This window comes from Bacillus rossius (assembly GCF_032445375.1).
Source record: "Bacillus rossius redtenbacheri isolate Brsri chromosome 9 unlocalized genomic scaffold, Brsri_v3 Brsri_v3_scf9_2, whole genome shotgun sequence".
NCBI lineage: Eukaryota > Metazoa > Arthropoda > Insecta > Phasmatodea > Bacillidae > Bacillus > Bacillus rossius.
Genome location: NW_026962013.1, coordinates 35,568,990 through 35,591,973, shown reverse-complemented (window position 1 = coordinate 35,591,973; position 22,984 = coordinate 35,568,990). Strand labels below are relative to the sequence as shown.

At 33.7% G+C, this 22,984-nt stretch overlaps 1 protein-coding gene across 2 annotated transcripts in view; it reads left to right on the top strand.

Moving 5' to 3' along the window:
* The window catches only part of LOC134542975 (RING finger protein 17), a 233,541-nt gene that overhangs the window by 203,244 nt on the left and 7,313 nt on the right, over positions 1–22,984 (top strand). Inside the window, exons 22-31 of one of the 2 annotated variants that reach the window (XM_063387612.1) lie at positions 1,630–1,729; positions 2,208–2,310; positions 6,731–6,952; positions 7,624–7,772; positions 8,679–8,822; positions 10,195–10,308; positions 12,220–12,765; positions 15,654–15,806; positions 16,855–16,945; positions 18,141–18,273. In XM_063387612.1, the coding sequence (XP_063243682.1) occupies positions 1,630–1,729; positions 2,208–2,310; positions 6,731–6,952; positions 7,624–7,772; positions 8,679–8,822; positions 10,195–10,308; positions 12,220–12,765; positions 15,654–15,806; positions 16,855–16,945; positions 18,141–18,273 (1,755 nt within the window). The remainder of the gene's footprint in view (positions 1–1,629; positions 1,730–2,207; positions 2,311–6,730; positions 6,953–7,623; positions 7,773–8,678; positions 8,823–10,194; positions 10,309–12,219; positions 12,766–15,653; positions 15,807–16,854; positions 16,946–18,140; positions 18,274–22,984) is intronic. The other variant, XM_063387613.1, reaches the window with a different exon arrangement.

Here is a 22,984-nt window from a genome sequence, read left to right as displayed (position 1 = left end):
AATTTTTTTGTTGGTATACTAAAATGTTTGACCTTTCTAATCTCACTGTATTTTTTTTACTTAAAATAGTAATCGTGTGATGTTTCAAACCCAAATAATTATTAGGTTTTGGTTTAAAGGAAGGTGAATAGTGCTCAAGTATCAAGGCTGATTGCAAACTTTGTAAATTCTCACTATTAATTGTCTAGAACTGCAACTTAGTGGACAACATGTAAGAAATATGTTCTTCAGTTCTAATAAGTGACGGTAATTATTCTGTAGAGCAGCATTACAATATTCAATGTAATTTACTACCTGCAAGTAAAATGATCGGTGGGTTATTTTACGTACATTATAAAGACCATTCTGTAAAATTTTTATAAACAGTTAGATTAAAGTTGGTTAAATTTTCCTAAAATATATGTTCTTTGAAATTATTTGGTTTTTTGTTTTGTTAGGTTTGTTAGATAATCAAAAATATACATTTGAAAAACATACCATTTTCAGAAAAAAATTTCATGGAACAGTTGTTACTCTAGGAAATTACTTACACACCCAAATTCTCAAAACTATTTAGGGTCCTAGACGTTAGTTAGTCATGCAATCTGTCAATTTGGACCCTAAATTGGCAATTCAAAGAATGTTTATTAGCTTTTTAAGGATGTAGACCACAACAATTGTTATTTTATTCGTAATTTATTTCTATATGTTTAAAATCAAATATTGACAAGTACACTTACCATCACTCAAAAATAGAAAGTTAACATTATTTGTGGAATATTCACATTTTTCACATCTCATTTATAGAAAAACTGTGCACTTAAAAAACCAAAATTTCCTTGTGCCTTACCCATAAAAAAAACCCCACTTTTTCCTTACCTCCAGTAGAATAAATGTAAATTCAGGTTAATGTCCAACTCTTCATATTAGTTAATGGATTGAACAAAATCAGTTGGTGCGTACCCAACTACAATTTGAGATGCATTTATTTTTTTCAAAAGCATTACCTGCCTTTAAAATAGTGTAAATGTATTTGAACTTAATAACATGAGGGGAAAATATCTGAGAAACAGCAATGCACCTTGAAATGTTTGAATTGTTTATAAGTGCTGTAGAACATAGCTTTAGAACAAAGTTTTAAAGTATATTTAACAATGCTATGTCCCATCATCTATAGTGATCATTAATTTTGCATTGTTTTCTGTATCATTTACTACTGTAAATATATTTACAAAGCTATGTTTGCTTAACATAATATTGTCTTTTTATTTCAAATTTTATTTTAAATACAGCAAAACTCATATTAAGAATATTTCTTGGATAAGTTTGAAAAAAAATAACTATGGACCTTTTGAAAATTGACAAGTAGTTTCCAGCCTGAGGCAGGGTCTGCATGAATGGAGTAGGGCTGACATTCATAGGAGCCGGCTGCCCTACCCGAGGGACAGACCTGTCGTTTTTCATGATTGTATATCATTTATATTTGTATATACATATTAGTTAGTAATTGTCTTGTAATTTTGTAAATAATGTATTTTACTTTTCCTTGGTCACATTCACTTTACATAAATGGGCATTTCTGAACTTTAGTACAACAAAACAGATCCTTGTCGACTTGTCAGATTACCCATACCTACTGTCTTCTTCCAGCAGCTCAGCTTCCTTGTCTGGAGGGCAGCACTTACTGAAAACCTTGGACAAGAACCCACAATCAGACGGCATAGCTGTTACCCAGTGGCTCACTACACAGGTATTGTAACTAGTAGTCAAATGTTTTTATAACACTTAAGTATTAGTTATTTTTTATTGGAGGCAATTACGTTAACTGTACTGCTAGTGTGTGCAATTAATTTTTTTTATTATTATTTTTAAGTTTTGCCCTACACACATGTATAACATAGTTATCATGTTGAAATAGTTAAAGTAGGAATTTGAAAAGTTTTTTCTTATTATTATTGATAATATGTATGCCGATTGGAAGTAAATTGTAATAGAATGCTAATAGTGCTGTTAAATATCAATGAGAAGATTATGATTTGAATCCTGTCAGTTCTGCAGCTCATTAAGTATATGTATAGTTATTAAAATTTTCATTAAGATATTTGTATAAATTGTAACTACGTCTGTCAGTTTTTCATCTGTATATTTTAGTGTGAATGAATATTGTGGAGGGATGTTTTTGCTACAGTGCTTGTCCCCATTGCTGTAAGTACATCTCTGTCTTGCAGAAGTCTGGGAGGTCTGCTGGACCCCGCAAGTCTCCTAAGAAGCCGCAGACCGACTCTGTAGCTGATCGAGACACCATGATAATGGAGAAAACTGCAAAACAAGGTACTGGGCACTTGCTTTGTAGCTACAATGGTTTTTGGTGCATGTATTTATTTTTGGAAGACATTTTAAGCAATTTTATCATTAAGGTCTGGTCTCTCACAATATGTTGATGTATGTATGTATGCCTGCATGTGTGTGTGTGTGTATATATGTATGTATATATATGTGTGTATATATATTTGTTTATTTAAAAAAGAGCTATTTCAATAATTTTAACTTGATACTTCCCTTGCGTTTGTAGTTCTGCTGCAAATATTTTCAACAGATATTTACTTAGTTTAATTTAGGGTGGGTGTAAAAAGTTGCACAAGTGATAAAAACAAATACTTGGACTCTTAAAGGGGCCATTAGAGAAAAGTCTAAATTATGAGAAAGTTTCAGTTAAAAGTCTTTGTGCTTGTTCTAAACTATACAATGCATTTGTAATTGATACATTTGTAAAAATAACTTTTATTTATTTCAACTTTTGTAATGTTCACACTGTTTAAACAGGTATGTACGTAGTATGTTTATCTTTTCAACCAACAAGTTTGGTTGAACAGCAACATATGAGTTGTATCAATTTTATGTTGCTAAGCATAGCGCAAAGAGCAGTATTTCTGTATTTCAGTATTGGCCTGCAGCAGAAGAAATGTAAAGTCAAGAAAAAAAACTTTTTTTTTTTTTTTTTCAAAATACTAATCTTTTTGTGTTATACATAAATGACTTACCGTAGAACACTTCCTTCTAAATGTTTTGATACGTAAATAGCTTCAATTTTCTGAAAAGTCATAAACAAACAGGGAAGTTTTCATTGTTCAGGGAAAGTCAGGATTTAACTTAATTTCCTGGAGAAGTCATGGAAATTCCCTAGTTTTAATAATTTAAGGGAAAATTTCATACTTCTGTCTGCCATCACCCAGGCTGTAAAAAGGCATATTTTTGACGTGACGTCTAATAAATCGATGATCGCCGGCTGCACGCACGAAAAAGTGTCCCATTATGCACATTGTTCCATTACGCTGTGTCCCGTTATGCTCATTGTTCCGTTACACTGTGTCCCGTTATGCTCATTGTTCCGTTACGCTGTCGGCGAATGCAGTAATAATAGGTTATGTTACAATTGACTATAAAATTATGGTGATTCATATAATTGATGATAGATATTTGATTACAGTTTATTTATATGAAAACTTGTTCATAATTATATTTAAACTTTATAGCTAAACGCCAGTTTTTAAAATTAATTACAAGTCATCTACACGTGAACTGTTTCATCAACTGTTTATAAAGTGAAGTGGAAAGTTAATGTGGTTTTCATTGCTTATTTTAACAACAATTTCGGCAATAAAGGTTAATTATTCTTACATTTTAAAAATCTGATTACTAGTATAATTTCAAGTATTTTTTCTTTTATTATTAAAATAAAAATGATTCAATTTTATTCATAAAAGTATGCAATCATTTCATCAATGTTTTGTTATGGCGTCACGTTAAACTATCATCCGTAAACCGACTTTACAGACAACCAGTTTTTTTTTTTTTTTTTCTCAAGATGGTGTTTTAGTGTATAATCTAATCTCTATAAAATGGCATGTGTAAGGTTATGTTTGAAATAAAGAAAGTGGAGAGAGAACTAGATCAGCTATGTTAGTGATAGTGAAGGCTGGATTTTCTTTATTTTTTCAGAAATTTCTGCCTGGGTAAATTATTTTAGAATATTAGTCAAAGAATTTTGTAATTTTGGTCAGGGAGATTCAGAGAAATTTTATTACAGCTTTGTGTGGACAGCTTGTTAAAAATTCATTAAACTTAAAATAACTCTACTCCAATATAACTGCAAAAATTGCCGGAAACGTCAACAACATAATTATACATACCATCTGTGGTTTTGTTACAAAATATAAGTCAATGCTAGATGTTTTATTTTATGTGGCCTGTGTTTTAGTGTTTTGTGATGCAAATTTTAAGGTAAATAGTAATTGTTAAAAACTAGAAAAAGTGATGGAATGGGTTATAAATTTATGTCACTTGCCAGGGCCACTTACTGCAGTTTGTCTCTGAAATTCTTATATGCATGTTTAAAATTTAAATGTGACTAGTTATTTTCAACATATTAAGGTAGTACCCAAGGGGGTGTTTGAAATTGTAAAATACGTCAAATGTATGAAAAATTACTTTTTGCTCTGAGAAAGTGATATATGACCTTAACACAGGCTTACCATACTCTGATATACACATATTTATTAAGAATGTCTGTATTCAATAAAATAATTAACATTAAATTACTATATTTACATTCTGTATAGAGTATAGATAAGCATACATACACTAAAAATACATTGGTATGTACTTTCATATGTACTTCAATTAGAAATTGATAGTAAAATCAGACATTTACAGATTAAGAATAGAATAGTATTAATAGAAATACAGTACTTTATCACTACACTAGGCTGCATTTTCTTCAATGATTTTGCAATTTTTCACAATTGTGTTCAAGAGTTGAAATAGGCATGCCTAACCTCTCAGCGAGTGCAAAACATAAGTAACTTTGTGCTTATGCATAAAATTTATAATGTTTAGTTTTTATCAGTTGAATATCTTTTCCATCTTTTACAAGCTGGTGCAGTGGTACAGAGCTGCTGAATTTATATTACAGCTGGTTTATTGTTGGTTTTCAATAACAAAACTTTTATTTGGAATTTTTAAAGACCATTTTGAAACAGCCGTTTGTGAGTTTTTCAGCGGCGCGCCCGTTTTGAACCTTTTTGGTTTGAAGCGCCCAGCACTGATGATTATAGGAAAAAGAAGGTTTTTGGGGACCAGCTTGTGAATGCTGGGTTTTCTCCGTTGGGATTTGTCCCAGAGAAACAAATGTGATGTAAAATACGTGCAAGGGCATAAATTATATGTGCACAACATGTATGCACTGTGTGGCCAACCTGATTCACAGGATTTGTGACGTGAATCACCACCGTGGCGGTATTTTGGCATAAATAATAGTGTGCCCTTGTCAACAATACTAAAGTGTGCTTTGTTGATCCATAGTAACTGATGCCACTCATGATAACATTTATTTATTTAATACCCAATTGACTTAAAAGTAAAATAATGCACGTTTTTACAAATTTTAGTTAAGATACAATAACAGCAGGGCCAGTAGTCTAGAGCAGTGTTCCCCAACTTTTTCAGCTGGCGACCCACCTTTCCTTATAGGAATACCGCCACGGTCTATCGGTCCATGGTGGAGTAAAAAAACCATATTGTATCCCTTCCTTATGTATATATAATTTACCATCAAATATTGATATATATATATATATATATATATATATATATATATATATATATATATATATGCTTTTTTTAAGATATCGATTGATTATTGATAGAGACCTGTAAAATTCGCGGATTCACTTCGCGATAGGATAGAGTCCAAATACTTTTGACATTATTTTGCTTCAGTGTTTGGGCCACAGTTTATCTGAAGGACTCTGGGCCAATGAAAAATCTTTAACAGAAGAATTAGCGAATCACGATAATTCCAGTCAACAGGTGTTACGAGTCGGTAACCAATCAGCAGATGTAAATTGCACGAGTGCATAGAGGATCATTGAGTCTATCCTTTAGGGATTTGAAATCGCGAATTTTACAGGTCTCTAATTATTGATAAACAATTTGTGTTCTGTTTGGAAAACGGTTGTAGTAAAACAGTTATTTATTTAACAATAGATATGTGTTTGCGCACAATTCCGATTTGTTTCGATTTTTCTTATCTTTTTCTGATGGTTTATTCAACGGTTTCTGATAGTTTTAGGATCGAGACGCGACCCACCTGTAACGCGTCACACGACCCACTTGTGGGTCGCGACCCACCGTTTGGGAACCGCTGGTCTAGAGAGGATATTTTTTTGCTCCCGACCTGAAAAGCTGACAAATCAAAATAAATATATCTCATTAATTATTGTGACCAGTGAATGAACTGTTGCACTCGTTCACATCATATCTGGCAACGCTAGATTAGTACATTTTCTTACATTTTATTGGACAAACTGTTGGAATGGTCTTTAGTTTGTCTGTGGAATAATAATTTGGTGTTTCGTTAAATAATAGTAAATTGTATTTGTGTCTTGTAAATTAGTAATCAGAAAGCGATCTTAACACCTAAATACCTGCAACCTCAGAATATTTTTCAAGTGTTTTCTGTAAGTGCAAGGAAAATTTGTCATCTTAGCTGGGTTTATTTTCACAATTTTCACCTGCCACAACGTTTGGCCACAGGAACTGTGTTTTTCATTAAGAATTTTTTCTTTATGAGCAGCCTCGTGTAGTAGTATAAACCAAATAGATTTTTCAGTTTGTTGCTTATTTGTGGAACTGTTAAGAATAGCCTTGCAGGGACTAACCAGCAGGATTAAACAGCTGGCATTTTCTGCAGAGGTTCAAATTGGGAAGAAGAAGCCCGACTTGTCGGACAGCATGCTGGCCCATGCCTCTGACGCAGATTCGGATGATACCAGCGACATCCAGGATAAGGATAGTTCTCCACCAATATTCGACAGTTGGCTGCCTGCCAACTCTTTGCCATCTTACGAGATTTGGGTCGTTCCCACGTATGTGGATATGAATTGCAAAATATACTTCCACCACAGCCAGCAGGGTGAGTTGCTTTGTAATTATTAGAGTGGTTTGTTTGTTCCAATAGTTCACGAATATTGTAACGTTTCCTGTGCAAGGTAGTGATGATAAAACACAGGCACAGATAGTGTTAGTCTGCATTGCTTTTATTATTATTATTATTATTATTATTATTATTATTATTATTATTATTATTATTATTATTATTTGAGATCCTAAACCAGTTGTTAGTTACACATCAAATGTGTGTTGATTGGCAGCAAGTATGGGACTTATTCACCTTACGTGTTTTGGCCATTTGCGGATGTGCCTACCTGTTGTGGATTCCCCTCAGGTAGAGCTTGCTTGCTTTTGGTACCATTGTATTGTTCTTGTCTGTATTTGTTTGTGCCCATCGCTAAAGCCTTAACTGTTGGTGGGCATATGACAAATAAAATAATATCAACATTCAGTAATAATCACCCCTTGATTTACTCAATATTTCTTTATCTGATGGATTAACCTGCAATGTTAGATAATTACTAACAACTTAACTGAGTAAACACTGTATATATTTAAACATTTCACAACATTTGATCATTTCTTTTGTAGTCTAAAGGAAGTACATATATCCATAATGCCATAAAACTTAGTTTGCATGTAAAAACATGCACTTCTTGGAGAATATGACAAAACTCTGTGGTTTTCTTTCAGAGGATACGCTGACAGTGATTAGTAATGGCCTGAACTCTCGATTTGCCAACTCAAAGCCTAAACCTTGTGACTCTTACTGGTCACCTGGACAGACATGTGTCGCCTTGTATCACTCGGACAAGAAGTGGTATCGTGGCAAAGTTATTTCGGTTAGTACTTGATAATGGTCTGATTTTAAACATTTGAGTTATTTTCTATTTGTGAAATATTTATTTTTCTACCTTTTATGTTCTCTTGGTGTATGTGTATGTATTTATGTATACATATTTGTGTATATAATATAGTTTTTTTCTTAAATAAAATATTAACATATGTTTTGGACCCAGTTTTATTTGTAAACAAAGCCAAGTTTAAAAACATTTTTTATTAATGCAGCATATCTGACACTGAGAATGTTTGTAAAGTGACCATAATAACAATTTTAAAGAATCTTTCTAAAACATATTAATGTTCGGTACAGACCTGGTAACTATTTAATGGTACAAAAGCAGTACCTTGGTGTCAGCCCAACATACGTTTATAAAGAATTAATTGTAGGTATTGTATTGAGTTGCTCTTTGCTTGCAGTAATAGGCAAAAAGTAACTGTTAGTACATTTTGTTGCACTATTTAGATATAAGCTCATTTGGTTCAGCACACATAAATGTTAATCCAGCATCTTTTTGATACAACTTGAACATTCTTCTCTAATCTACTTCATTAATAAAAAGAAGACTTTGCTAAAAATAATTAAATTTTGAATTTGTTCTAACAAAAATCTTAGTAAATTTAGCTGTTTAAAAATTGGAAAAGTGGTAATTTCATAAGTGAAGAGAATATACGAGTAGAGACGAACTGTAAGGAAATTGGGGTTGAACTGTATGTGTACATAATTTGTAATTCTAATATAAATATACTTAGAAAAATCATTGTTTGTAAGTCTGGATATTATTTTAGAATGGTTACCACACATTCCATGTGAGTGAATGACTGTTAAATATCTGTTTGTCTTTAGGGTATGTGAACTTCCTGAAATGTACCATGTGACTACCAGTCAAATTTCTTATTTGTTGTAGATAAAGGAAGACATGACCGTGGAAGTGATGTTTGTAGACTACGGCAATGTTGAAACCTGCAAAGCTTCAGAGCTTAGAAAGGATGTATGCTTAACCCACATTCCTATGCAGTGCCATTCAGCGAAAGTATATGGCATTGCACCTGTAAGTTCATGCACTAGTGATAAACAGTTTTGTTTTCAAGAAATTGTGTGTTTTTTTGCTAAGCCATTAGAGTGAAGTAATATTGATTGACATAAAAAAAGTTTTTGAAAGTTTTACAATGTTACCATATTGAATGCTTTCTTTTGATGACAGTAAGAGGTTTTTTTTTATTGTTATTAATGTGACTAACATAACTGGGGTACCTATTTTAAAAAACACTTGTTTCCTGTAATAGGTAATACATGTTACATGTATGTGATTTGTGGAAAAATTTGATTACTAGAACATAGGAAAGGTTGCATCTTGCATTAATGATCAAATATATAAAATTTAATGTTTCTTTGTTCGTATTTTATGCGCTTCCATACAGTTCATCCAACAATGTATTTATAAAATTGCTGCTTCGTTAAATCAAGGTTCTAGTGTTCATACATACAGCATTATGTACAGTTTATACTTACGGTATTCATCTTTGTCCACGTCCGTTAATTATAACATTGTCTGTAACAAATTTAAATGTAAATAAGCATAAAATTTTGTCTTTTATTGTGAGTTAACTAGCAATTATTATCAGTTTATCAAGATGGCAGCATGCAAAAGACTCAAAACATTTTCAATTGATGAATAAATAAATATTTTAAAGTGTGTGGACGAGCACAAAGGTACTCGTGTTTCACTGGCTGAGAAGTTATGGGTGTCTCAACTCTGAAGAAAATTGTTAAAAATTACGAAATCATTGAAATATATGCAACTGAGTGTAGTGGTCTTTCAAAAAAAAAAAGTAAATACATTCCTGCAAATATGTGATGTTTTTATGAAAGTATGTTATATATTGTATGCTTACCTATATTCTTTACAGACTGTTTATATGGGACTTTAATGATAATTCTTGTATTCAGATATGCTTTAGACACTCTTAATGAATAATTATGTGTATGTGTTAAGTTTTTATAATATTACAGTTTTCTGAGCAAAAAAATAACATTTCATACATTTCCCATATGTTACACTTTCCTGCATTTTACATATTAAAACCATACACTGTATTGACTATTTCTTAAATTCGTGTCTCCGTAATGAATATATCTAGCTGACAAAACAACCCTATTGAATTCTGTCAAGTCATTCAGATTCTATTATTTTTTATATTGTCATTCATGCACAATCTGGCCTTTTCTATTCTCCTTATTAAAATTATTATTCATATTTATGAACATTTTGTATTGACGAACATTACATTTAATGGAAAATTAAAGGAGCTATTTACTAAACTCAAATTAAAAGTGTTTTAATTGAAAGCATTTTTTTTTTGTACATGTACTTTTTCATTATTGCAAGTCACATTTAATTTAAACTTTTTCTCTTCTTTCAGTTGTCAGATGATGGATTATGGCCAATCAAAACTCTTGACTTTATCCACTTGACTGTCGTGGAGAAGTTGTGCTTTGTAAAGCTTAGAACATCAACAACTGGGGAACTGCTGATGGTGAGAATGTGCTTTTTGAAAATGGGGCACACCTCAATATCAGACACACTGAAGCTATGTCAAGCGGAGGTTTATATTGTGCAAATTAGGACTTTGCTTGGCACAGATTTACTTTTCTGCAGGATTTCCCTCTCCTCTCCCTGGTACCCAGTGTCATCCGCCATTTTGTTGCTGGCAAATTCCCTCCTCCCAAATCTCAGGTCTTGATGCCTCTAGACTCCCGTCGGTGAAGGCCCCTGTGACCTCTAGTGGCAAGGGCTAGGAACTAAGACCCCCCTCCTACTTGTACCTTCCATTGTTCCCATATGAGGCAGGCAATTGTTCCCTGACTGGTCTCCACTACACTTTGTCTGTGCATGAGTTGATCCAAGTTTTTCGTGATCTGTCAATAACTTTGGGATGGAGATCTCAAAATGAATGGGAGAGTACTCCCAGACTTTGCTATTTTCTAAATATGCAACATGGTGCATCTTTCTTTCATTCCCTGGATTACATTTTTGCAAAAATTGACATCTCCGTCATTGTCATGGTGTGACGACTGACCTACCCACAGTATTTTTTTAACATCCACCGTCAGTTCGTGCTTTCGATGGACGGCTCTCCCCGAATTTCTTATATGTATGTCCAGCTGAAGTCAGCTACTGACCTGAGTATTTCCAACCACAGATAAGGAGGGGCATCTTTTGATTATAATAAACTTTTTGAAAGAAGACAGATAAATCTCTATTGTTTTATTAGATATAAAAGTTTAAAAAATATTTTTTTTTTTCCAAGTTTGACAATATTGCTAAGATTTTAAAATAATAATGTAAGTTTATTTAAATCTCCAGTTGAGAAGTGCATAAAGTTTTCTTTGAAGTAAATAATTTGACAACAATCCAAAAAATAATTTTCAGTTTGATTGTTTATTTTTGAAATGTTGAAATCATTGTAATGATTTTAGAAAAATCAGTAAAACAGGACTATCTTCCAGGGTTTATTTATTTTAATTCAAGTTCCTTGCAAATATAGTAATTTAATAATAATAATAAGATGATCCACTAAAAAGTTTCAGAGCTTGTGAAAGGAAATTTTGAAAGAATAGACACTAAATCATTTATAATTAATGCTCTCTCTTAATTATTAAATCTTTCTATTTCAGCGCGCAAATCCCTTCTACAGACTATAAAATAAGAATACAAAATATTGAACATTTTATATAACTAAATTACAGAAGGTATGAAGTCTGTAAATAGCCACATTAGTTATAAGGCTATTGTGTCTTCACAAAAACAACTAAGATGTATGTATAAAAATTGTCCCTTCAAAAATTTTATCAAATCACTTAAAAGCAAAATATACTTTTGATTTAGAGGTAGCATTTTGAACTAATCAAACTAAATTAAACATAACATGGAAATACTATTTCTCATTCACAGTTTTACCATTTCCAGGTTGAATTTAACTGGCCAGTTTCTTGTATTTATTTTATATAGAAATTTACACATCACAAACCAGGGCCATTAGGGTAGGAATGGGCCTATGGTACGTAATCATTCGGGCAGTGAGTTTAGGAAACCATGGACTTTCGAAACAATGGTTTACTGTGTTTATTTCTAATATATCTTGGCCTGCTTAAGTCTTAAACTTATTAATTATGAGTCAAAATTAGTTGAATATCCCTCAAATCGACATCCACGTGTTTAGTTGTTGTTATTTAAATAAATGTTGGTTGTTTTATGGAGAAGTGGATCAAAATTTTGCTTTGGCAAACTAAGAATTTGTGAAACGGCACTTTGTGCATTTAGGTATTTCTTCTTTTTCATTTATATTTACCATATTTTATACTTAATTTCGTGAAGTTCTGTTCATTAATACTTCACAAGGATGTTAGGTGGGATTGTTTTGAAAGCTGCTGGTGTGTGTGTGCAGATGTCCCTCATTGGACCGGGCAACCTGGACCTGTACCAGCTGCTGGTGAACATGCGGTACTGTGTTCTCACGTACGCCAGCGAGGGGGCCGACTCGGACGGCAGCGATGCAGTCTACATCGAGGCCCAGGAGGATGTTGTCATGGAGACGGTTGTCACCGCAGAGGAAAGACAAAGTGAAGTTGCATGTAGTGAAGCAGGAGGAACGGCAGTGGCAGTGACCGAGAGCACGGCAGCAGTGGATACACGAGGGGATGATATGCCTGTGATGGAGGAAGCCCGGCTGCCGGGAGACAAGTCAGAGGCGGGAGGGGTCGGACCTTCTGAGGCAGAAGATTGTGTGGCCTCGGAGGATTCCTGTGGGGAGGAAGTGGAGCGAGTGGGAGGAGGTGATGTCGTGACGACGGCCGTGGAAGCAGGAGAGAAGACTGTATCGGGCGAGTGTGCCACCAGTGACGGTATTGACGAGAGTGAGTCCAAGCTGGGCCGCAAGCCCCAGTCGCTCATGGACTGGTACGACATCATCACTGAGGAAGAGAATAAGATGGTGAGTACAGGCCTTTACCATACTAGACAATTCTGGTCCTAAGTCTGCTTGAATTTCATGGTGTGATTGTAGCAATGAATTTTTTTGTGGAAATGTTAGTAAATAACTGAAAGCTGATTATTACAATATTTATTTAATGTGTTAAGAATTTTTACTTTTTTTTATCTGAATTACAGAGACAGAACTAAAGATGTGAAAATATAGACATTTCATCTATTCTTATCCTGATGTTGATTCTTTCCTCAATTCCAATTTTGGATTATAAGTTAGTTCAATTAATGAGTTTAATTAAGATTAGTTACCAGTATTCCATGTGTCATGTGACAGGTGAGCAATAAAATTATTGATTAATATAGTTTAAATGAAAAATTATATATTATGAGACTATAGAGATTTTAGTACTAGGTGCTCTATTTCAACACTGTGTTGTGCCTTTTACATATCAGCAGAATAAAAATTGTAATGTGTGACAAGTTTCCATGAAAATACATATTCTCATTATTTCCACACTTCACTTGACATAGTAGCACTTGTAGGTCAGGGTCCCCACAGATCACGAAAGTAACTGTGTATCCCTGCCAAGAGTGGCAGTCAGTAAGCAACTTCGCCACAGGAGAGCGGGGTTGGTGGGGGCTTGGCTGGCTGCTGTCATGGCTGCTCCTCTGATAGGGTCGGGCCGGTCAGGTGGCGGGTTGTAACGTCTTGAGATCCCCTCGGCCATCCGCTTCACTCCCCCTCCCTGTTGCTGTAGGGTTTAAGGCCTGGTGGGGTGGCTGCTGATGCCTGGCCGTTCAGGCTCGCACTGGTGCTGTGTTCCTGACCGACCGACCGACCGACCGACCGACTCATTCTCAAGTGTGACTGTATTCCCAGTGGACAAATTTCGCGCAGTACCTAAACGTTCAGGTCGTGGCAACTATAGGATGCAGATCTACAGTCGCCGGTTTTCCTGGTGGTCCAAGGTTTCAGGGTATTGCAGCCACTGAGAACCCACCCCATTAATGTGTCGGCGAGGAAGAGGCAGGTGCGAGGGTCAAACCCAGGTCACCAAGTCATGTTCCCTGTTCTTGCCCTCAGGGTCGGCAGGGCATCAGGACTCTGGCAAGAGAGAGATATTACAATATCTCGGTGGGGGGGGGGGGGGGGGGGGGGGGGGGGGTGGACACACATCACATGCACTGGCTTTTTTAATACTTTTGAAATTAATGCCCTTGTTGATTAACTAATTTCTTATGTGTTAACATTAATGTTTTTATTCCAAAATATTTAAAAGGCGTCTCAAAATACCCATATTGGATTTTCAAGGAACTAACACAAGGTTTAAGATATAAAAAAAAATTTCATCAAATGAGATAAAATAAATGGTCTTAAAGGGTAAAAAACTTCATCAATAAAAACTCGTAAAAAATTCTGGCACTATCTAAAAATTATGGAACATGTTTATCAACAACAATTATCTATTAATGTAAATGGGATTGCTTCCAGTGCCCCTTGTGTATATTTTAATTATGTTGCTCAATATTTTGCAAAGTTTTATGTCTCATCACACAACCTCCACTAATCTCAAATACATAAAGTTTCAAAGAACTTCAGCCACATAGCTACATAGATTCCACAAATTTAAAAAAAAAAATACATGTTAATAACTAAGTACTATGAATTTTCTTGCTAGGTTAGTAACTAATTTTTGGGTAATCTGTGTGTAGGTGTAACAGTGACCATTCTGTGTGGCCCTATATTGTCAAGGGCTGTAATATTTTAGAGAAGAGCGTTACCTGGGGGTATGGAATACCTAGTCTCCAGGGAAAGCAGTGTTTTTAAGCCAACCTGGAACTTAAAAGTTTTGCTCATTTATCTTAAGAATTTGTGTTACTACATGTGTGTTGGTAAAAAAATGGCCAGTGCAGGGGCCTGCTAGCCGCAGGGCCTTGGCCAGCAACAATGAAGTCATGGTTATCATTAAATGTTTATAAAGTAGATCTCCAGAAAATAATTTGGTAGCATTTCTATGGAACTGGGTTTAAGTCATCTCCCACTAAGCCATCGGACATTCGTATGGCTAATTTTCTATTTGCTAAAAGAGCAGGGTTCACCAGTGTGTAAAAGATGTGACTAGCTTTATGTCGGGCACGTAATTTTGCAATAATAAATATATTTTTTGGTATCAATTAACAGTGTAGTATGCTAGATAAACATCTATATTATGGTTTTCAATCAGTTTTTTGCTTATTGTTCATGTTTTTGATAATTAAGTCCCATTAAAAATCAAAAAAGGGTATTTATATCGCACAAATGACTTAACCTCAGTATTGAATGTTGGTATATGACAAACTCACAAGCTATTTTATGTTAAGTATTTATAAGTAAATTAATATTCATTACTGCAAAGTGTTAGTATTCGAGGTCAAATTGAATATGAATAGATTATTATTTATATTCTAACATTTTCATATTCACACAGGCCTAGCGATGAGAGATATTGTGGTATGCCCTTCTAAAGTAGAACTTTATTGGGCAGAAGTTGTGTATTTAAATAAATTGTTTCATTCACAAATTGTCCTATGTTTCCATTAGAAATTACTTGACAATCAATATTTTAACATTGAGGTTTTATATGTTTTATTACATTAGGCTAATGTGTGTCATGTTTATATTTTTTTTCTTTTGGTATTTTTGTTAAAACAATATTGATATTTATGTTTAATAATCTAGCACAGCATGGTCCTGGACATGCCGGATTAATGAGATGTAACTGTAATTGTTTGTTGGCTGAAAATTTTTAGCGTACACATATTTACACTCTGAATCTAGTGGTAGGTTTTCTTATATTTGAATTTTATTTAATTTACCACCTTATGTTTTTTTATATTTACTTGTTTGTATTTCAGAATGGATCAGGTAGTGAGTTTGAAGATGGTGATGACCGTGTTGCGTACCATGCTATGGAACTGCCAGATCTGGATAAGTTCTTGGTTGAGGTGACGGCGATGTTGTCCATTAATGAAGTTGTGCTTCAATTATTAAAGACTGAAACTGTAGAGGTGAGCCCAATCTTAGCATTTACTAACCATTGATGTGTGCGCATGTAGAGGTTTATCATGCAAGAAATAACCTGTGTTGGTTTCAAACAGTTTAAGAGTAGATTATATTCGTAATTTGTATGTACAATTGTATGTAAAGATGGTTCTCAGGTGAGAGGAGAGATTTAAGCATCTGTAAATCCGGGAGGATAAATGTTTCAAATATTATGATAGTCAGAAAATTATACATTGCAGAATTTTTTCTTAGGCCACCAGGTAGCATTACTGTGGTTGCCTGCGTTTTTAGTTCGCCCTGAGTTTATAATTACTTTCAACTTTAACTTCAGTACAGTGATTCCTATTTTCCAGCGAGCTACATTTTACATGTTAGAGGTATAATGAGTTTTTGAAGACCTATGCTCATTTATATTTTCTTCTTTCTACATAGCAGATACTGTTGAATTGTATGTAAATTTTTCTTTAGTTTTCCCATTAAAACTTTATTGATGTTCAGTAAGCCATCAAAATCACTAATGACGTGGCTATGGTGCTGGGCTTCCGGATGAAAGACCTTTCACTGTAGTGGGTGCAGGGTTTTTTAAATTAATCCAAACTATCCAATTTTAATGTAAAGTACATAACAAGGTTTAAAACCATGATAGAAGTTTGGAAATAAAATTGCATCATGGTAGGTATACAATCTGATTAATTGAAAATATTGCGAAAGTAATAGTTTCAGGAAGTATGTAATTGTTTGATGAAAATCAACAGTATAATTTGAATTATGTCCTATGTGTGTACCAATTAAGTCAAAACGGTGTGCTTGAATCTTCTCAGTTTGTAGGATCTGGAACTGAACTAACAATTGAAGAAAAGTGGTGACTAACACATTTTCTGCTTTTCAGTGAATTCAAGTTATATTATTTTTTTAAGTGTGGTACACATTTATTTTTTTCTTATTCTTTCAAAAAATTTACTTTAAATTGCATAAACTTAATGATTTATGTTATTAGTTAATGATTCAATGATCACATATTCATGATTAGTTGTGGTTCTAATATGCTTGCAGTTAAAAGAGATGAAGACTCAGTTCGAAGAGCTTACAAGGATACTGCAAATTGAAGCACAAGAACAAGCTGTGCTGAATATTCCATTCATAGGTTGGTTAAAATTTTATATAGTTTATTGGTAATTCTTTTGTGAATTAGGCAACATGCAGCTGTGATAATTTTTTTTTTAATTGGTGTCTTAAGTTTGCATCTACATGCCTTTAAAGAATTTATGTAACTGCAGTTTTACATACATTGCATGTTACGTAATTTGGTGGAGTTTGGTACAATGCATCATGTATGATTCCTTGGTGACATAATTTTGTCGTGTTCAGTGCTCTTGACATAAACCCATCTCTCTTAGCTTCAGAACCAATGTAAACAATTTTAATGGGCAAGATTACACATTACATGGGTCAGGTGCACAAAATGCATTTTAGCAGGCATTATTAAAAATTATTTTTTTCCAAGCAGTAAAATTTGAACCAAGACTTTGTTTATCAATGAGATTGTAATATTTTAACAAGTAGTTGTCCCAACTAAAATTATATAGAATGTCAGTTGTAAAGTTATCATAAATGTAAAAATTAGCATAAACATGATCACAAACCTGCAGTATGCCACATCTGACAAAAAAAAGTGTTTAGTTTTTAAAAGGAAACAGACAGTGAAATGTTGATGTTTCATCAGGTATGCATGTTGTAATTAGGTATAAAACATCATGTGTGTTTGACTAACTGCACAAAGCAAGGCAAGGTGTTAAGCTGATAGCTGTGTGCATACTTAGAAGCAAACATGCATGCTGGTGTGCCACTGTTTTGTGTGTGTGTGCATATGTGTGTGTGTAAAATTGTATTTATTTCATTTTGTGGTATTAGCTCATTATTTATTCCTAACAGCATAGATTTCTAAACAGGTTATGTTGTCCTGCCTGTAAGCATGTATAACTACTAACCATTAAAAGCAAGACAAATATGAATTTTTCATGTTCTAGCCATGAAAAAATCCTTGTGTCACTTTTGGGTTAAAAAAGGTATTTTGTCCCAATATATACCACTCACATGGTGTCTGAACTCATGTAATAAAATACTAAAAACTCTGTACGTTTGAGAGTTTTTTTATTATCAAGAGTTTAAGATGAAGGCAAGCAGAGGCTTAAATTTTTGTGTTGCTGTGATCTCTCAAACTGTAGCTATCCTTTGATAGTTTTTAAAAGATGCAATTTTAACTTGTTGACTAAGTGAATGTTAAAATAAATAACAATTTTAAACAGTTTACTTTTGAATGTGTTTTAAATAACATACAGGCCAGCCCTGTTGTGCGTGCTACACTGAAGACCGCCAGTGGTATCGAGCGATGATAGTAGACATTTTTGATGACCTGCAGGCCAAGATTGTCTACGTAGACTATGGAAACACAGAGATAGTTACTGCACACAGGTAAGAACTTTATCTGTGATTTTACATTATTTAATTAAATCTCAATTTGAGTGGGCAAAGTTTTGAAAATACAAATTTGAATCTTAAGTTTTTAATATTTGCAACTTCAATATGAGATTGTAACTTTAAAAAAAAATGTGCAGTACTTAGAACTCACTTTTTGTATGCCATTTAAAATTGGAATATAAAGCACAAATAATGCCTGTGATGAGTTTTTAATTAGGCCTGTGTGTGCTGAAGTAATGGAAAATCTTCAAAGACTTTTTTGTGCAACACTTAGATTTTGTCCAGGAGTTCCATATAGCCTTTGTATCATCTCTTGAAGCAAATGGTCAGGCCATAACTGATGTCCCGAGGTGACTACATGCAAGGAAAACCAGGAAAAGTCAGAGGAATTTGTGCATTACAAGGAAAAATGTTTTTTTTATTTTTTATTTTTATATATATATAAGTTAGTGTGGTTTTACCATTATTTATTACAAATACATCTATGTTGCTTTTCGCTAGTCACATGTGAACCTTGACAACATTGAGAACAATTCGAGATGGAAGATTTCTCGATTTAGCCACTGAATTTTTTGAGAATTTAGGTCTTAAAAACCTATTGTAAAGGTATCTCAGAAATACTGAGATGTAAAAAACAAAATTTACTATGAAATGTGCCCCCCCCCCCCTTCTCCCCTTTATTTTTAATTTTTAATTTGCAAAGTTACAAAAACAAAACTTTAAATGAAATTGGATGTACAGTAGAACCCCTGTCATACACTTTTCAACGGAGGGCACAAAAATGGTGTATGATGCGGGAAAGTGTATGAAAAGGGAATGGCAATAATAATTTTTTTTTTTTCAATCTAGCATACCAGCACAGTATCAGATTAAACTTAAATACATAATGTGTAAATAATTGCATTATATTAATGAAAGATATGAATTCATCATTATATATCTTTATATATATATTTCTTGTGTGCGTGTGTATGTCACTGAACTCCTCCTAGACGGCTGGACCGATTTTGATGAAATTTTGTGTGTGAGTTCACGGGGATTCGTGGATGGTTTAGATTCACAATTGGATATTTTATCTCGATTCTGAGTTAAGAAAAACTAAAAAAAAACACGCTTTAAAAGCAAAAATTGCAACGCATTATTAGAAGCCATTAAGTTTTGCTATTGTAAGGAACTAAGTAGAGAGTAAGAAAAAAATAAAGTTCCTGACAGTTTATAGCGTCGCCATATTTGTTTCAATTTTCAATACCCTTTTTGTATATTACAATTTTAATTGCAGAAAAAAAATCATGTTTCATAGCCACACAAATAGTGAGGATGGTTTAGATTCACAATTGGATATTTTATCTCGATTCTGAGTTAATGAAAACTAAAAAAACACGCTTTAAAAGCAAAAATTGCAACGCATTATTAGAAGCCATTAAGTTTTGCTATTGTAAGGAACTAAGTAGAGAGTAAGAAAAAAATAAATATCCTGACAGTTTATAGTGTCGCCATATTTGTTTCAATTTTCAATACCCTTTTTGTATATTACAAATTAAATTGCAGAAAAAAATCATGTTTCATAGCCACACAAATAGTGAGTGTGTGTCATTTCTCTATGTCCACGAGGTCTCGCCGCGTCAATTTTCTCCTTGGAGCGAACCCGTCCGCTTAATTAAATAAACAGCTTTTATCGTTGAATGATTTCATGATTTATTTAATGAAAATATGCTCTCATAAAAAAATTAGTTAGATAGACATTCAATAGGTGTCTTTCTCTCACTCTCTCTCTCTCTGAAATGTATGTAGCTTGCTCGCGGGTCAGTAATGCAGACAATCTTTACATTCTAGCTCAAGACGGAAAAAACAGTAAATGTGGTTTACAAAGACATTTTATGAAGTGTCTTCCCGTCATTACATTTGAAAGTAGAAACATATTTACTCAAAATTTAGGTAGTAACATATTTTTATTGCAAAGACTGAAATAGAGGTGAGAAAAATTATCATTTGTGAACATAAGAAAACTACTACAACTGTATCAACTGTTATGTTATAATGTTTAAATTTCTAAATTGTGCAAGATAATACAAAATTCCATGCGGAAAAAGTCGTGGGCAACAGATACGTATAGTTATAGGTGTGGGGCTATGCATGCTGATTTTTCATATACTGCATGGATGCGAACATGTAAGAATAATTTATCTATATTACTATAATAAAACAGTAGTTTTTCTGTCTGTCTGTTTGTACGCGATTTTGATGAAATTTTGTGTGTGAGTTCACGGGGATTCGAGGATGGTTTAGATTCACAATTGGATATTTTATCTCGATTCTGAGTTAAGAAAAACTAAAAATACACGCTTTAAAAGCAAAAAAAACTAAGCATTGTTGATAATTAGCCTCCATGGCAATGGGCTTTTGCATTGTTGTTGCCTTCTGCGTAACCATGGGAAAGGTTTTTGGTAACGGCAGTGGCGTGCCCAAGAGGAGGGGTATGTATAATAAGAAGATACAAAATGTCCAGCGTAGAAATACTTACCGCCATATCCATATCTCACAAAAAGTACATTTGGGCAGGACAATGTCTGTCGGGTCCGCTAGAAAGATATATAGAGAGATAGAGATATAAATAGAAAGATAGAGAGAGTTATAGAGATATACATAGAGAGATAGAGAATTAGAGATATGAAGAGAGATGCTTAGTATACATTTAAAAAATTACAAAAAAAATTGATTAAGGCATTGCAACGCATGCCGGGCATTATCTAGTACATATATAAAACCACCAGAAATGTAAAATACAGTCCATAATCAAGTAAAGCTGACATGAGAAACAGTGGCCTTACAAAATGTTATGAAGTCCTTTCTTGGAGGGGGGGAAAAGTCACCAAGCCTAAATTAGAAATAAAAAAATTAGGCTATTGTAAAAAGAAAATCAGGAATTTTTGCTTGTTTATTTCATTTTACAAACAACTTTATGCAACAGAACAATTTACAATAAAATTTTAACTTGAGAAACGTAAAATACAAAACAATCCGATCGTAAGAAAACAATAACAAACGAGTATATTCAGTTCAAAGATTAATGAATGCACAAAATATGAGATCCGTGCCTTGGTAAAGCGCGTGCACCATTTTCATAATCATTGCTAGTTTTCGCCACTAGTCTCGCTTGGTGCTTGCCAAAGATACTACTAGCGAAGTGCACAGTCTTCCTGGTACTATTCATATCTATGGTGCAATAAAGTTATTTTCTTACGTTTGCAAAGGTAAACAATGAACGTTTTTCAAAATAAAAACATTAAAACGTTTATCAGGATGAATATAACAAAAAAAAATTGTGAATTTTAGGACTTTTCCGCTTCATAAAAACGTATGAAACGGGAAATTAATTATTTTATAAGTGTATGTTCCGGGAAAGTAAACCATTGTAAATATAGTACTTTCGGCGGGACCAAGTTTAATCGGCGTATGACACGGGAAAATGTATGAAACGGGAACGTATCATCGAGGTTCTACTGTATTTCAGGTGTTAAGAAATTGATGTTTGCAATAATAAATCAAATAAACCAGATTGAGAGCAGTTAAATGTTTACCTAAAATGGCATCTATTGGTGGTGATTACCACGCTTTTATTAGCTTGACCTGTATGTTTGAACTATGTAATAAAATCTTTCCATTCAATTTTTACCCACTTTTAGAAATTTTGCATACATATAAAGAACCTCTGACAATACAATATTTCTATAACTTAAGACCTTTATGTTAAGGGAGAGAGGGTGGGGGGCAGGGGGGCAGAAAAACCACTAATTTCAAGCTACAGGTAATAACCATGCTTTTTCTGTATCCATGAGGTCGGGACATGGTGGGAATTTGCCCCGGGGTCGACAGTGCCACTACGGAGGGGGAGAGGGGTGTTAGCAACCCAAAAATACGAAAATTTGAAGAATTGATTTGGAGTATTTCCGATCCAAAAGAGTGGATTATGGTGGAAAATGTACCCAGGGTTCAACTTTCTCCCCCCTTGGTGGGGGAGGGGTATATTTCCGTAAATTTAGAAAATTTTAAAAAATGTTTTCTTTTTTTGATTTGGAGTGTTTCCAATTTTGCTTTCATAAAATGAAAACATTAAATAATATGTAGGGATGGGATTTTCGATACCTCGATACCTTCGATACTTGATGGTATCGCAAAGTATCGAGTATCGAAACTGTAAGTTCGATACATTTTTTCGATACCGGAATGCTTGTTCATTTTTATTGAATTAAGTTTCGAGTCGCCATCGTACAAAATACAACTACAGCAGAACCTCGATGATACGTTCCCGTTTCATACATTTTCCTGTGTCATACGCCGATTAATTTTGGTCCCGCCGAAAGTACTATATTTAGAATGGTTTACTTTCCCAGAACATACACTTATAAAATCATTAATTTCCCGTTTCATACTTTTTTACGAAGCGGAAATGTCCTAAAATTCACAAATGTTTTTGTTATATATATTCCTCCTGATAAATTACGTTTTAATTAATGATTTTATTTTGAAAAACGTTCATTGTTTACCTTTGCAAACGTAAGAAAATAACTTTATCGCACCATAGATATGGATAGTATCAGGAAGACTGTGGACTTCGGTAGTAGCATCTATGGCCAGCACCAAGCAAGACTAGTGGTGCAAACTAGCAATTATTATGAAAATGGTGCACGCGCTTTACCAAGGCACG